Raw genomic sequence first — 16,454 nt, forward strand, 5'->3', positions numbered from 1 at the left:
TATGTATGTCCAGGGACAACCAGAAAGGTACTCACTGCATCCCTGCTCGTCCGCCCCATCCACACAGTCTCTGTCCCCATCACAGACATAGCTTGGGTCTATGCAGCGGTGGTCTGGACACTGAAACTGTCCTGGATGACATGTGCTTCCCAGATCTGTCAACACAGTTTAAAGCCATAGTGTTTTTAGTAATGGGACATTCAACATCATGATCATGGATAAACTAAAGAGACATCTAAAAATGAGCTATGTCCAGTAGTGTATTGGCCAGATTTAATTTAAATGTTTTTATAATTTGGACTGTATACATAGGTTCATTTATCACTTCATCAAAAACTGTGCAATGTACTTCAAGGCACATTAAACTCACTCTTTAGAAATTAAATGTTTACCAACCTTTTTTTAGTATTTTCTTTAAAAACTGTGTTCTTTCGTTTGTGTTTGCTTCCTAAAATGAAGTCCTGCTACTGCACTGAATTTGAGCTACTTGTCCTGTTTCTGCCTATTACGTATTTAGAATTAACAAAACAAGTCTCATAGCACATCCTATTATTTTAAGTTGATAGCCTCTATGGGGATACTCACGGCAATCAGCTTCATCTGAAGCGTCCCCACAGTCATTATCAGTGTCACAGCGCCAGGTATTGGGGATGCAGCGGTGGTTGGAACAGGTAAACTGATTGGCAGGGCACGTTCCAGGTACCCGTGTAGGGCAGTTGTACTCATCGCTATTATCAAAACAGTCATTGTGTCCGTCACAGCGCCATCCTGCAGGCACACAGTGCTTATTGGCACAGGTGAATGCAGAGGGGGAGCAAGTGGTGTCTAAAATAAGAAATGAAGATCTTGATTAAATATTATAATATTAAACTGAATTTTAAAAAACCTAGGGGAATAAAAGTGTTTTTACTCTGGTCAGATTGGGCCAGTACAAGTAACTGCATTTACAAAAAAAAAAGCATTACTGTTAATTCCACAGTTGACTTCGTCACTGTTGTCATGGCAGTCGTCAACACCATCACATCTGTAGCTGTTTGGGACACATTTGCCGTTGCCACAGGAGAAGGAGTTGGCTCCGCACTGCAGCGTGGGGGGCTCACTGGAAGGGTCTTCCACACATGTCTGCTGGTTGGGCAGCAGCTTCATGCCATACGGGCAGCCACACACCCTTTGTGAATCTGGGGCTGGAAAGCAGAAGTGGCTGCAGTCTCCATTTGGATTTGTCTGCCTGTTGCAGAGGTTGGAACCTGAGAAGGAGAGCGAGAGTGTAATTGCCAGGAAAATGACTGACAAGTGTGAGCCTCAGCTACGCATGAATAGTGGAGTGAGAAGAGCAGTGAATAAAGCTACTGACCAATCTGAGAGTTGGAGTTGAAAGACTTGACATGCATGATGTGGCTGATTCCTCTTCTGATAATCATCATCTCCCCACCATCGGTCTTGCGCACACGTACAATGCCACCCAGGCGCCAGTCAGTAAAATATGCATAGCCTTCAAGGGACAAGAGCAACAGAGCATAACATCAGTTACTTAATCTCTCATCGCCTCCTGGTAACAGTAATTGCTGTTTTGACATATATAAAAAAAGCAAGAATGACAAACCACATTTCAATTCATGTACACATGACAGTGAAATTCATTCTCTCTTTATAGTTTAAAATACATGATCCTGTACTGGAACTATTACCTTCAAAAATGGTGAGACCAAATGGATGGGAGATCTGGGTTATGCGATCCAAAGAAATCCTGTTCTGTCCATCAAAATTGCTGTGTTCAATTTTGTCAAAAAAGGCATCGACCCAATACAGACGCATTGAGCTGGGTGGAGAGCAAAGCAAAGAGCGAGAGTTTACGTCACAAAGGCTTCCAGAAGAATGGTCAGAACAAATACAGCTATAGCAACCACAATTTATGGGTAAAACAATGAAAAAGTACATAAATCTTAAGTGTAGCGAAGATGGTAAAATGGTGTATTGTGGGACTGTTCTTTTAGCCAGTGGCTATAGGATGTTTGACTCACCTCCAGTCGATAGCTAAGCCATTCGGCCAACCAAGAGTAGTATTTACAATAGACAGGGCATGTGACCCGTCAGCCCAAGCCCTCATAATCTTCGCTGGCCGGTACCAGTCAGTCCAGAAAATATACCTGTGGAAGTAAAATAAACAACAAGCACAAATGTCATATTTCATTCAAAAATGTACTTTAAATACTGTGAAACATTGACTGTACCTGGGTGACAAAAACCCTTTTTATTTAGATTTTATTTTGGATACTTTCACATTATAGAGCTTTTCCGTTTAAGCCAACTTCTTAGTGTTCGCTACAATACTACCCTTCAGGCTGAACTAATCTCAGCTGTTGGACACAGAGGCCTTATGACTTTGAGGCAATTGGAAATAACAGCTTTCTCTAAATAAAGATTTCTTTTATCAGGTGGGAGGCTTAATTTGAGGACATTTTAAAATAGGTGAGCACATCTTAAGGTTTGTTACCAGACATGCATGGTTGGTTTTGCAGAAACTTCCCTATCCCTAAAAGCATGCAGAGCTACAAATCCCATGCTTATCAACGATTTACCCAATGAGAGGATGCACCACGATGGCCCTCGGGTTATTGAGGTTACGTATGATGGCTCTCCTGGACTTATCAGCTAGCTTCATGACAGATATGCTCCTGTATCGCGGGTCCGTCCAGTAGAGGTTTTTTGAAATCCAGTCGTAAGCCAGGTCCTCCACTCCATCCACTCTATTGGCTGCCAGTACCTCCCTGCCTGTGCAGATCAAAGCAGTCAGACCACCGTTTAGCACAGAGATGAAAGAGGAACACATTTAAATAAATAGGCTGTCAGCTTGCATTTTCCCTGTGTGGACCGGACAGAAAAAACTAGAGCAGTTCCAAAAACAACATCACTGATCAGAGCAGTGGTGTTTCTTTTTTGTGTGGTGTGACTGCTCGTGGATTATCACATTAGTGACTACTTTCCAGACCTTAGGTGATAGTTTTGAAACTCACTAGCAAAACTTCTGAGTAAAACATTCTTGATTATTCTGTCCTACTCATTTTCAGGTCATTAGTTTGAGATGTAAGTTGATTATATGATCCATTTTCCACTGTCCATATACTCCTGTCCTTTCCCTCCCCCATAGTACCAGTCGGCCCCATCAAGCACTCCCTTAACTCCCTGTATAAGCCTGGCTGAATCACATGGTAGAGCTCTCTGCTAGGAAAGAAATTATCCAAGGATGTAAGCACAGAGAAAACACTGAAAACATATTAGCTGCTAATAGTTTGTCATACTCCACACTGTGCCTTTCTTTGTATTATTATTATTGTTATGCTGTGAATGTGTACAGTAAATAGGATATGCTAAACAATTCAGCCCAGAACGACCAACAAGATGCTCACCAGTCCCATCCACTTTTTGTTTATAAATGATATCCTTGGCTGTGTCTGAGAAGAAGATAGCATCGTCTTCAGCACTAAAATCCACTCCAACAAAGTAGGAAGGTGATCCAGTGATGGGCAGGATGATGTCTTCCTGGGAAGAGAGGTTAAAGGGGATCCCTCTCACAGCTAGCTGGCTGGAGAACAGCAGAAACTGCCTCACAGCTGAAGACGGGGAAATCAGAAGATGATATGAAACAAGATAGCCATTAATGCCAAAGATCTTAATCCTCACAAAAACATCATAACACAAAAGAAAGGGTTAAACAAGATGAAACAGCTCTGGGTTGCTGGACAGGTGAGTTTCAGGTGAACATTTACATCTTTAGGGTATAAGTATAATTTTACATTTTAAACCAGGAAACATATTGAGATCTGTCCGAGAAACAAATCACTACAATTATAAACGAAAGTTCTCTTACCAAAACATCGCTTGCCATCGGCATGTAGATCGTACCCCATGCGACATTTGCAACGGTAACCCAGTCCTCCATTGTCACTCCTATGACTCAGAACACAGATCTGCTCACAACCACCTTTGTCTGCACTACAAGGGTTTGGCACTGGAGGCAAAAAACAAAAAAAATTCCAGTGACTGGCTATACTTGGTGGTATACTTCCTTTAGAAACACTGTTACATGTCAGAAAATCTCGGTAAATTCCCATTACACTGGAGAACGAACAGTGAGAACTGTGAGCTGCATCAGGACCACTCTGACGGTAAGAAATGTGGCTCATTGAAGGGCTTACCCTGTGGCTGTTTCAGCTGATGTATCACTGCTACTCCGTGTGGAGTCTGAGATGTACCGTAAACAACTTGAGGACTTCCGTCAGTGAACTTGTTGGCTTTCATTACAGCCATCTTGGTCCAGTCCGTGAAATAGACATTGTGCTCAAACAAACTGATGCCAAATGGGTGTGGGATCACAGCACCTCCATGGACCACGGTTTTTCTATCACACAAAAATTATTTTTATTAGAATATAAATATCTACTCACATAGTTCTTGAAGATTGTTTTTTATGTTTTTGCTTGTAAATTCAATTAAAATACTATAATTTGAGGAATAACACATGACATATTTACCTGTGAAGGCCATCATATGTCGCAGTTTCAATGTAGTCATAGCGACTGTCAACCCAGTAGATGCGCTGGGCCTCAATGTCCAGTGTGATACCAGCTGGCCAGCCCAGTTTACTCCCAATAATCCCGTAACGGTTGGTGCCATCCATGAAGGCCCGCTCCAGGCCTGGTTGTCCATTCATGGCCTCCCAATCTGAGAAGAACATGTACCTGTGAAAGAAAGTTAAATGTTTAATCTGCCAGCTTCCTCCGATGGGGATCATTCCATGAGGATGACTTTGTACAGCTGGGACCACTGAAATAACATTACATGTATTCACTTAAGAAAAACTATAGGAGACTTCCTTATCATTAATTAAGTCTGGCATCCACAGCATTATGTCGCAAAGTGGGTGGCTGTGCGTCTCACCAAAGAGCTGTACATTAATTTACGATAAGCAATTTATCTGTAGCCACCTGGCTCTCCTCCCCCCTAGAACTATACTATTGGATTACAATGAGGGTCATCACTTACATTGCTCCTCACTAATCCACCCAGGGCAATCTGCTAATCTCACACACACCCCCCATTATTCCATGGCAATGGAGCACGACAGATACTGTATGTGGGGTTTGGGAATGGGTGGATAGATGAATGAATGGAAACTGGGAGATGTGCTTACCCGACAGTGGGGTCCACCGCTACTCCTCTTGGGTTTCCAAGGTTTTCAGTGATGAGTGTGACCCGGTTACTTCCATCAAAGTCCACCATGTCAATCCTGTTGACGCTGGCCTCCACCACATACAGTTTATTGTTCACCCAATCCACCGCCAGGTTCTCAGGGTAGTCAACTGATACATTTAAAACCACCTGCATGTTGGAACCGTCCATATCCACAGAAAACACCTGTACACAAAAGACGCCATTGTTGACAGTAAATTACCCCTTAGGTGGTCACTGACTCCAGGAATAAAGGAAAGATATTAAAGGATAAGTTCAAATTTTTTCAAGTGTATCTTAATACAATACCCAGATGCCCATAGGTACATTAAAAGTATTATTGGTTAATGAAATTGTTCCCCCTGTCCATCCTGGGCACAAACACAAATCAATGTATGAGGGGATTTCTTAATTTTCATGTAAGTGATAGGAGACAAAATCCCCAGTCTTTGTTCTGAATAAAAATGACTTCTAAAATGTAGCTTTAGAAGGCTTTAGGCTTAGTCTGAGTTAGATAATTCAAGTGGGCATCTTTCAAAATGCTGTTCTCTTTTGTACACAATTACCACCTTATGCTTCAACAGACAGTACTTCCTTGTTGAGCTACTACAAAGGGACAGTAATGCAGCAAGCATATTTTGCAACTTTTTTACTTGATTGGTTTAACTCAGACGGCTCATACTAGCTTTGGTTGAACATAGACGTTGGATTTTGTCCCCCACCATCTGCGAGTATGAACAGGAAACAAATACAGCAAAATAAAACAATTTCCCTGTATATATGGGCATGCGAGTACTGTTTTAGGATACACTTGATACAATGTAAACCTATCCTTAAAGACAGAGGATGACTTAAGAGTAGTCTATGGAAGTCAACAGCTTTCATGGGCATGAATGTAACAGTAACACAGGTAGAGGTAGAAAAAGGCAGCGAGAGATTATTTGTTTCATTGTCTGATGATTCTGTCTTGTTACATTTCTGTGAAGCCTGTGAAGTGTTTTTCTGAACCTGCCACTCCACCGATACTATGATGGCCCTAGTTTCTCAGACTAGAAGCCTTGGCACCATGTAGCTGGTTAGGGGGGTACTGTTCTTAGCAGCTCTGCTTCTTTTGAAACAAGATCCAAACGTCTAAAAAGCAGGATTTTCAACTGACCTGTTTAAAGAGAAACTGAAGATGTGGAAATAGCCTGGTAGTTTAACCTTTCTGGTTGCATTCACATGCCCTGTTTGTGCTTTCCCTCCTTCTAATCTGACATGCTGCCATGGAGGTGGCTGATATACACAGATGCCCAGTCACAGATATGTCCTAGCCTTTCAGCCCAGTGGCTGCAGTTCAAACCACTGAGGAGCCAAAGCATAGGCCGAACAAAGACGTTTTAGCTAGCCAAAGAATGCATATAGATGGACGGTGCCACTGAAAACAAATACAGCATGATTACTTCCAACATGATCGAGTTACAAAAATTGCACCCTGGTATGTGAACATCATACCTGCCTATCAGACAGGCTTCAAGATTAGGCTATTTGGATTCCATTCCACATCTACTTCCCTTCATTATGACCCAGCCGCATAGGAGCCAACAGCTATCCCATTATTATAGTATCAACATTGCTGATATTTTAAAGGATAACTGAAAGAATTCCATCCTGGCCAGCTCCAGTCTAACTCAAGTATTTCCTCAAACAAGAAACTGGTCTACCCCCTGTAAACTCTTACCAAGGCATAACAAAGTACAGAGAAACACATAGTAGTAAATACATACAGATGAACATTTTGCTATGGAAATTGGATTTAAAAAATACCTTATTCTGAATGGTATCAGTCCAGAAGATCCTATGGAGATTATAATGGAAGTCCACTCCCACTGCAACGCCTCTGTTCTGTGAATTAACCAAAGTGCGCAGGTTGTTGCCATGGATGTCCCCTATTAGCAGGTCTCTGCCATTAGAAAATATCAACGAAGGTACTCCAGCTGCGAAGCAAATAAAATAAAGTTACAAACAGCATGAAGACATTATTGGAAAATGTCAGTTTAGAACCAGATCCTGATTTGTAGTAAAACAGAAATCAATTTTGTAGTGTGCATACTCAACTTAAAATATCAATGGAAATTTACAGAATGTAGCACATTAATTCAGATCCCTGACTCAGACTAATGAAGGTAGAGTATGTTCTAGCCACTATTATTACACAAACTCATTGTTTTTTCACTATGGCTAAAGGCAGAGAGGTCAGCCTCTCAGTCAACACTCTTTCTATGTTCCACAAAGGCAAGAGACTAACTAAAACAACATTCAGCACGCAACAATGCACCATAAAGAAGTGCAGACGCTCAGTAAAGCAGCTACGGTGGTTGGCAAACAGGAAAGGGGGTGTTGCTAATAGACCTCATTTGGATGGATCATTTATACATTTAGAATGGGAGCATACTGTATGTAAGATAGTCTGTTCAAACAGAGAGGAAATTACACTCACTTGAGACGTCAGCTCTGCAGTATCTGTGCTGCTCCAGGATGTAGCCCTCTCGACAGCTGCAGCGATGGGAGCCTACGCGGTCCTCACACAGCTGGTCACACACGCCCCACATTGAACAGTCGTCAAAGTCTTCAGCATGAAATGAAAATCACAGCAGATGAGGAATAAACTTGTTTTGTCTGAGTGAAATTACACATTAACCTGTGATGAGGTGTGAATCAACAAAACGGTCCTTTTCTTTATCTTCATTTCTTTTAAATCTTCATTTTCTTTTAATTTCAGCTATGAGGTCAAACAGTTGTGTGCGCTGTACTTTTGAGTCCCAAGAAAAACTGCAGATTTTGTGTGCATTTTTTTACAAACCTGAGGTGAGTTGTTTGGGCTCTGGCCAGAATAAGAATTGAGTGCCAGTGTTTGCATGCACAAAATTAAGGTCTTATTTGGGCAAAGTGTTTTCTGTGTACTTCTGGTATCCTGTGATTGAGTATTTCTGTTGTTAACAGAATGATGTCACACTCTTACAGAGAAAACTCAAACTAAAAAAAGGTATGAAGAGAGAAAAGGTTTTCCAGCACTAGTTACTCCTTATCTCATTTATTGAACCAAAGTACACACCTTCCATTACATGGAAAAGCATTGAACATCCCAACTTATCCGTCCTGTTGTCTTATATGAAGAAAAAATCTCAAGGATGATGTAAGGTCACTGAAGGATATATACCTATACATGAGCGACTATTGTTGCTGCTGACAATGTATCCGGAAGGACAAGAACAGGTCCCTCCATCGGGGGAAGCATGACAACGATGCTCACAGCTCAGAGAGGCACATCTCCAGATACCTGACCAACACAGAAACCAGATTAGTCAGTGATTATATTTATATAACAGCACAGTTTCTGTCCTATTGTGCACTTGACACAAGTTGTGATGGTACTAACTGCAGTTGCGCCCAGCAGTGGTGTTAGTTTCATCCTCTCCCTCGGGACAGTGAGCCGTCCCATCACACAGCTGATCCATGGGGATACACAGGCCAGTGGACGGACAGGGCCATTCTCCTGGGTAACACTCCCGCTGTACATTATCTGCAGGCAAAACAAATTCAATATCTTTGTCTGTGCAGGCTTCCAGCAGAGCATTTCACATGTGTTAAACTTTAGGAATTCAAAAATATTCACAGTGCATTAAGGGCAGGGAGCCTTATCTCCACAGGAATGTGGTGGTGATCTTAAAAAAATTGTGACTGGGACTTTCTTGTCAGGGAAAATACTGTCACTTTAAATCGATGCAGGGGAGTGGAGCTCTGAGGGGGTCACATGGGGGCTCAGAGGGCTTCTGCAGCCCATCCTCTAAAAACACACACTCTTCACAGCCGTGTGGAGGAATTCTAAAGCCCTTTGGGGGGCTGCACAATCTTGTGCCACAAAGAGGCATTTGAATAACACACTTAAAGGAGCACAGGCATAGCGTCTTGCTAGCCCAAACCAACCATGGAGACAGGGGATGAATCAGTTTCACACAGAGAGCCTGAGTTGTAGTGTTTCTTAACCGGCCAAATGTCTAACGTTTCTTGTCCTAACAGCAAAAATTAGCTAGATTTATGACAACTTGTTTCCAACTACTGTATCCATACCACAGCCTTTTTCGTCTCCATTGTCCTCACAGTCATCCTCTCCATCACAAACCCAGATTCGGTGGATGCAGCGGCCACTGGGGCAGGTGAAGTAGTTCCCTCTGCATGTAGGATATGCTGCAGGTGAAGTGGAAAATATTAATACACAGAAAAGATCAGAGACACATACATTTCTCTGGGTGAGGATAAGAGTCATAAAACAGACAGTGGGGTTTCATTAAAAGGAAAGAGGGTAGAAAGACAGAGGCCACATACTGCAGTTTATCTCATCACTTCGGTCTCCACAGTCATCGTCATGGTCACAGACGTAGCGCTGAGGAACACACAACCCATTATGACATGGGAACAGGCCCGCATTGCAGTGCTGTGCTAAAGAAAACACAACAAAGAAAGACAAAAATGTATTTGGTGATGATGTCATGTTATGGCTGGTATTGCAACAATGACTTCCACTTGAACAGTTTGTCACTAAAATTAATTACTTACTGCAATTTGCCTCATCAGAGCCATCACGACAGTCAAGTATGTGGTCACATCGCTTGGTCCGGTTGTAGCAGGCCCCATTAGCACACCTCAGCTCTGTACACTCGGGGTAATCTGGAAAGATTAAATCATTATCAGCGCAACGCAATGCCTTCAAATCAGCCTGACAACTGTGCTCTTTTCGGGTTTTAAAGTGTGCAAAGCTCGGTGAATGGGAAGAATGAGAGACTAAAATTTAACGCCTCCACCATAACAACAGCAGTTGCCACAGCAGTCTTTATGCAATTGTGAGATTACCACAGTGTGTAGTGCTGTGAGTCTACCATGTCGGCACAATAATGGCATAGCAGCTGAACTTCAGCTTGACTAATCCACCAAGGAATCTGCAATCAACCTCTGACAACAAGAAGCATATTGTGGCCCATTCTGTCAGTCAGCGAGCCTCTTAATCTTAACAAATTGATTAAAATGCCACAGGAGCCTGAGATAAAAAAAAAAAAAAGGGAAACCACCCTGGAGAAGACTTACGGCAATCTCTCTCATCAGACCCATCTGAGCAGTCCGCCAGACGGTCACATCGGTATTCTCCTGGGATGCATGCCCCGTTACTACAGCTGAACTGCCCACTGGTGCACGTCCTTCCAGCTGGGGGCAAATAGATTGGACAGAGAGTAACAAAGTAGAATATATGAAGGTCGGATCTACTTGTACTTTAGATAAAGGTGCTGAACTTCCTCAGTCACACAGGTGGCTAAGGTGGGTACATTTTCAAGATCTTACTGTTCAAACCTTAACACTTTTATCAAAACATCAGGAATATTCTATTTAATGTAACGATGCAGCCATAAAAATGAATCAATGAATCCTGGATTTGAATATTACAATTCCAATTTATAATACAGTTTCAAGGGACCAAGCAGATACTAAATACATGTGTGATAATTAGAAATTGTTAATAATGTCAAATTTACTTACGGCAGTGTTGCCTCTCATCTGAGCCATCCTCACAGTCCTCCTCATCATCACACACCCACACATCAGGGATACACTCGCCGTCACTCAAACACTGGAAATGACTGTCATCACATGTTACCTGAGCTGTGGGAAAACACACAGACCATCTCATTATTTACAACAGTTCTGTAATCCAGTGGCAAAAAGTTACGATGTACATTTGCTCAAGTACAGTACTTCAGTGCAACTTTGAGGTACTTGTACTGTACTTGAGTGGTTTTATTTTATGCCACTATATAATTCTGCTCCACTAAATGTGTTGAACTTTATTCTCAACTAGATTTTACAGCACTATAGTTACTAGTTACTTTGCAGATAGAGTTTACATACAGAACATATGATCATGTGTGATAGATTCACTGTTATAGATTAAACTAAATAGGAGCATGTCTATTTTTGATATTTTGCTGATAATACTTTTTTTAAGTAGAATTAACTTGAAGTAGAGGATCTGTGTATTTCTTCCACTACTAAATGTCCAAACCTCCTCAGACGTGATACAGTGTGATATAATGAGTAACTCACGGCAGTCGTGTTCATCAGAGTCATCCACACAGTCTGATGTGCCGTCACAGCGCCAGTCACCTGGTATACATCGGCCTGTCCCACAGCGGAACTGCCCCAACTCACATCCTGCACACAGTCAAATGGTACATAATTCAGAGCTTGATTTCCAGAACTCCACTGTTACTGTTTCCCATCATTGTTTTAAAACTTGTCATCCTGTCCATCCTGGGAAAAACTATAAAAAATATAGTCCCAAAATTGATAAATTCTTGGATGAAAACATGGCATATGGGGGGTAGGGAGGCCTTCCACTGATGAAGCATACTGTTAACAGCATTGACAAGCCCTGGAGACAAGCGTGCCAGCCATCCCCCCGACAGTTACACAACCTTCACCGCACTCATCCCAAGCCCCCTTTTGATGTTCACGCTGAGTGGCATCTGTAGAGATAAGGTACCACCACTCTACCTTCCCAGACGTTTTCCAGGGGAGATTGATTCAGGCAGCATAGTTCAGTGGCAGAGCACTCCATCAGACCCGTCCAAATAGGAATGTGCGATTCTGATTGTCTCTCTGACAGCCTGATTTATGGTGTATGCTGTTCTTGTCCGGTCTGAAATGTAATTGGAATAAATAGTGGTACCAGGTGGTACCGCAACCATTTCAACCCAAATTCTTTGTGAGACGAGCTAAGAGGTGGTGATTGGTGGTGCACGCTTGGGGTTGGTTGTCTATCTCTGTCCTGCCTTATCCAGCATTTTGTAAACATTTTTCCTTCTTGATCAAATAGTTTACACTTTATATCATATTGGAATTGCTTACTTAGAAACCCATAATTATAGCTCTGCAATTCCCCTCTAATGGCTTGAAGATAATAGTTACAAGGCAGGAAAAAAAAGCCAACATGTGAGTTTACCTGAGCAGAAAATGAGAAGTCTTGAAAGTAAACTACTAAAAAATGAATTCCCTTCAAACAAACTTATTGGCTTGATAAATGCAGCCTGAATGAGACTTTGATTGTGTTCACAGTCAGAGGTTTATCACCTCCTTTATGTAATGTTCTCTTTTAAAGATGGATCTCTTCCACAACAGTGGGGGGGTCACTGCCTGTGCTACCGCTCTAAAAGCCTTGCATACGCTCCGATCAAGAATTCTTGTCTAAGATTAATTAGCCAGCAAATTACCAAACTGCTTTACGACCAACCCAGCAAAACAAGCTGCATATTTAACTCCTTCGGCAGCTATGCAGGAGGCAATCCTGTTTTTCCTGCTCAGTTTACTAATGATAAAATTGCTCCCAATCTGCTCAAAGGGAGCCTTTGTTGCAAGGCAGTGATCCCAGAGGTTTAAGCATCATCTATAGTATGGCAGCATGGGCAAGTGTTGCATACAGTACACAAACGGCTACGAGATGTGCTCTGTTTAACAAAGAATACTTTTCCTTAACAGGGAAGGGCACACTCAGTACACACAGACAATATTGCATGTTCAGACATCACCACTGTCTGTACAGGTCCACAAAGTTTCAAAAACAGAGACAAAATTGTCTTAATTGACATTAAATCAAATGTGCTTTGGGAGGGATGAAGACGTTTATAGCTGCCATACATTCAGACCTTGGTTGACAACTTAAAACAACGTATGCCAAGGAGAAACCAATCTGCTGGAGGCTTTCAAATGCAGCCAGTGTTTCCTGACAGTATTACTTCTGGGAAAGGTGACAGATACACTGAAGCTGAACTTTTCAACAGCACTATCTTGTGTTAGGGATCTTCTTACATTCTGAAAAGAACGTCTTCTTTGTATCTGTTCCTTAATCCACAAATTTCTATGTCTTCGTCCTAACAAAGTCACAATTTCACTAGTCAGTCAATATTAGGGAAGGTAAAGGCCAGGGTGAGTAGTGCAAATCTGCTATTAGGAATTCTTAATCTGGGTCTGATGAGCCATGCTTTTTTTATTAGTTTATTATTATTATTTATTAGTAAGTGTAAGTGATTTAATGTTTTCCTTTCCCTTCTTTCTAGCCTTGTATTTTCTAATTAGCAACTTAAATCCACAGCAGGACAGAGCACCGCACCATCCATGCAAGAAGATAAGGACGCCCTACTATTGCCCAACAAAGAAGAGAAGTAGAGGAATTTTCATTAGAATGAAGCCCCCCAAAACGCCTTAAACCCCACTGTGAAATTACAATGGCACAAAAGAGGTGCCAGCAGGGATGCAAACTCATAACTGGAAGTGTCACCCTAAAAAAGCCACACAGCAGAAATCAGAGTACAGTAAGGCTACTTCCTGCGATAAGGTAAGCTCCCCTCTCGCGGCCACCCATTAAGAAAACAACCTGTCCACTACCCGCCGAAACATCTCTTCCTTGTCACGTGGCGCGCCTGAAAGATGTCTTCAAGCTTTCATCAATACCGTCTTGTTTTGGCCCAGCCCTGTGCACACACTGAATGTGTGTGGAGAAAAGTGGAGAAAACGGCTGCTGGCAGCATGAAACGCTGGACCTGTCCATGCTGTCAGAGCGAAGTGCTGCTGCCTATTTCATATGGAAATCAATGCAACAGAATGCAGTCAATTGCCAAACAAGTGACTTTGGCTCTTACTGCTACACACAAAACAGTGAAAAACCAAGGGGCTTTGGCAGTGCCATGGGAGCAAAAGGGAGGGATAAATGGAGTGAGGAATAAAGCCTCAGTCTGGTTAGAATTGAGGAATACTCAACATGATTTCTGGTACGTGTCTTAACAAAAACATGAGGGAAAAGAAACATAAATTAAGGTGTCACAATGCAGTGAGCCACTGGATAACTTATTTTTCCTCTTTACGTTGAGTATCGGCTCACCAACTGTTTACTGGAGGCTAAACTCCATCCTCTGTAACCTAGACTGAGAGAGCTGCAGGAAAAGAAAGGATTTTCTCTCCATTTGTGCCAACTGTGTTCCTGTTTCTAACGCAGTGTAACTGTTGCACAAGGATTTAGGCTCCTACACCGGAAAGAAGCCGGCATGTGTGAGGTTTAACATGCACGTGCTGGCCAAGTCTGTGTGTCTTGAAAAGTCTGAACATAACAACATTTTAACGAAGTCATTGACTATAATTACATTAACGTGTTTTCATTAGTTTCCTAGTGATAACAACCTAATTTGTAACACCATTAAAGTTCTTACTGCACACTTAATGGGTTATTATGGTGAATGATTAATGGAGAAAACAACTCAATTTACTAAAAAAACATGTGTGGAACAGCAAAAATGGCAGAGGATCATTAACGAACCAGCACCATGAAATCCCCTCACTGTCACATTAGCTATTAATGCCAGCGTAAGCACTCTGCAGCAGTATCAAGCCCAAGGGCTGGATAATGTGTTACAGAAGGTCATGGAAGAAACAATTATCTAAACTAAAGGATTTTTGCAGGGGATCAGGCAGAGATTAGAGAAAGTACCCTGTGCCCTCATAGTAAAACTACATAAATACACCATTGCTAATTTGTCTGAGTATATGATTAAGTGACACCTCTTTCGGTCCGATTCACACACCACCAGATAGCCTTCAGGAAGCACTTCATTCTCTAACATGGCACGGTTATTCACAACTGAGGTTAAACATAAATGACCCCATGAATGTTATTTAAGCAGTCTAGTCCACTGTCTGTTAATCACAACAAATTCAAGACAATGATTAATGCGGACATGCTGACAAAGTCTTCTGAGAGCAGGCGGTTTTAGTCAAGTCATCATTTTATACACCTCAGTTAGCATCAGCAAAGTACTGTGACTGCTGTAATTCAAAGGAAATGCCAAGTGAATTTTCTAAATGCTCCAGTCTCAGTGGCAACACTGTTATAACTCCACCTTTTCTGTTTGTGTGTGTCTGTTAGCCAGTGAGGAAATAAGTCTACGATTTATCATAACAAATAAATAAGAAAGCTGTAGCCATGACACAAACTTTTAGTACATTTTCCTTAACTCCAAACTGCACCTTAGGTAGAAATGGGTCCATTCTGCAGCAGCTGCAGTGTAATTAGTTGCTTGATTCACACTAAGGAGCTTATATACTAAGGGTTGAGCAAAAAGAAAGCAGATTACAGTTTGAGAAGCAGGATCTAGCTGGGCTACAAACACAGGCGACAAACACAAGACTGTCATGTACAAAGAGCAGCGTCTGAGCATTTCTGGGGTCCGTCTCTGCCTCACATTAAGGGAAACACAGTTCTTCCCTCAACTCAAGCCCCCGAATCAAGTTTGAATCAGTGGGGAGGAGGGGAGGAGGGGGGTTTTTTTTTGCGGCGTTAAAATCTGCTCCACTGAATGAGATTTGTACCAGTAGCTCTCAGTCCTCGCAGATTGCCTGTAAGTCACATGCTCTTTTCTGTTACCTAGCAACAGTAAAGCTCAGGCAAAAGTTCCTGAAGAGAACTTCCAATCTGTCTGAGGAAGGCTTTGTGCTCAACCTTTAAAGTAATACTATGTGGCAAAACATTTAGCCCCAGAGCCACATTTACTCTACCTAGTAGCCACATCTAAAAGGTTAAAACAGTAGCTTTTCTTTTCTCTTTCTTTATTGAATCATCAAGAAGAAAAGGTATTTCCATGTGTTTCAAGCTGATTTATCCTCTTCGATGGCTCATCAAAACCTGAAGTGTTTACCCATTAGGTGAGGAGAAATACAGAAGCATTTTAGTTCAGCAGCAATTCAATCCAGTTCCCCTTAGTGTGTACCGCACAGGGGAAGCTGGAGTTTTGTTTTGATGAGCAACAAGTGCACAGGGTGAATCACCAGTAGCACAACAACTCTGCAGGTCCCTCAATGAATCATTCAGCTGACAGCCTGTGTGCACAGACTCAACGTGAGAAAAAGCACAAAACAACTAATAAATAAATAAATAATCTTAAAAAGTAGATAAAAGTAAACTCAAATAAAAAAGCTCACACTACTTACCTTCAGACTGGCACCATCTAACACAGCATATGAAGACGAGGAAGAGTTTAAGTAGCAGTGCTCTCCACATCCTGGCTGGTCCGTCCAGCTCCGCAGTGCAGATGGAGGAGCTGCAGGGACTGGGGCTGGATGCTGTGGCTTTCTTCTGTCTGTCTGTCTTTCTT

General features: G+C 42.0%; 1 protein-coding gene across 1 annotated transcript in view; it reads right to left on the reverse strand.

Annotated features, from left to right (window-relative positions):
• Positions 1–16,454, reverse strand: part of lrp2a (low density lipoprotein receptor-related protein 2a) — a gene marked incomplete at its 5' end in the record, with an annotated part of 45,522 nt that extends 29,068 nt beyond the window's left edge. Inside the window, 23 exon segments of the mRNA XM_035676567.1 lie at positions 36–155; positions 586–825; positions 966–1,247; positions 1,355–1,492; positions 1,689–1,819; positions 2,022–2,147; positions 2,580–2,772; positions 3,408–3,611; positions 3,869–4,009; positions 4,197–4,399; positions 4,533–4,739; positions 5,192–5,415; positions 7,036–7,205; positions 7,709–7,837; positions 8,429–8,548; positions 8,648–8,791; positions 9,340–9,456; positions 9,595–9,708; positions 9,826–9,936; positions 10,351–10,467; positions 10,798–10,920; positions 11,362–11,469; positions 16,291–16,454. Coding sequence (XP_035532460.1) covers positions 36–155; positions 586–825; positions 966–1,247; positions 1,355–1,492; positions 1,689–1,819; positions 2,022–2,147; positions 2,580–2,772; positions 3,408–3,611; positions 3,869–4,009; positions 4,197–4,399; positions 4,533–4,739; positions 5,192–5,415; positions 7,036–7,205; positions 7,709–7,837; positions 8,429–8,548; positions 8,648–8,791; positions 9,340–9,456; positions 9,595–9,708; positions 9,826–9,936; positions 10,351–10,467; positions 10,798–10,920; positions 11,362–11,469; positions 16,291–16,360 — 3,532 coding nt within the window.

This window comes from Morone saxatilis, unplaced genomic scaffold (assembly GCF_004916995.1).
Source record: "Morone saxatilis isolate NCDOM2014 unplaced genomic scaffold, NCSU_SB_2.0 Contig5, whole genome shotgun sequence".
Taxonomy (NCBI): domain Eukaryota; kingdom Metazoa; phylum Chordata; class Actinopteri; family Moronidae; genus Morone; species Morone saxatilis.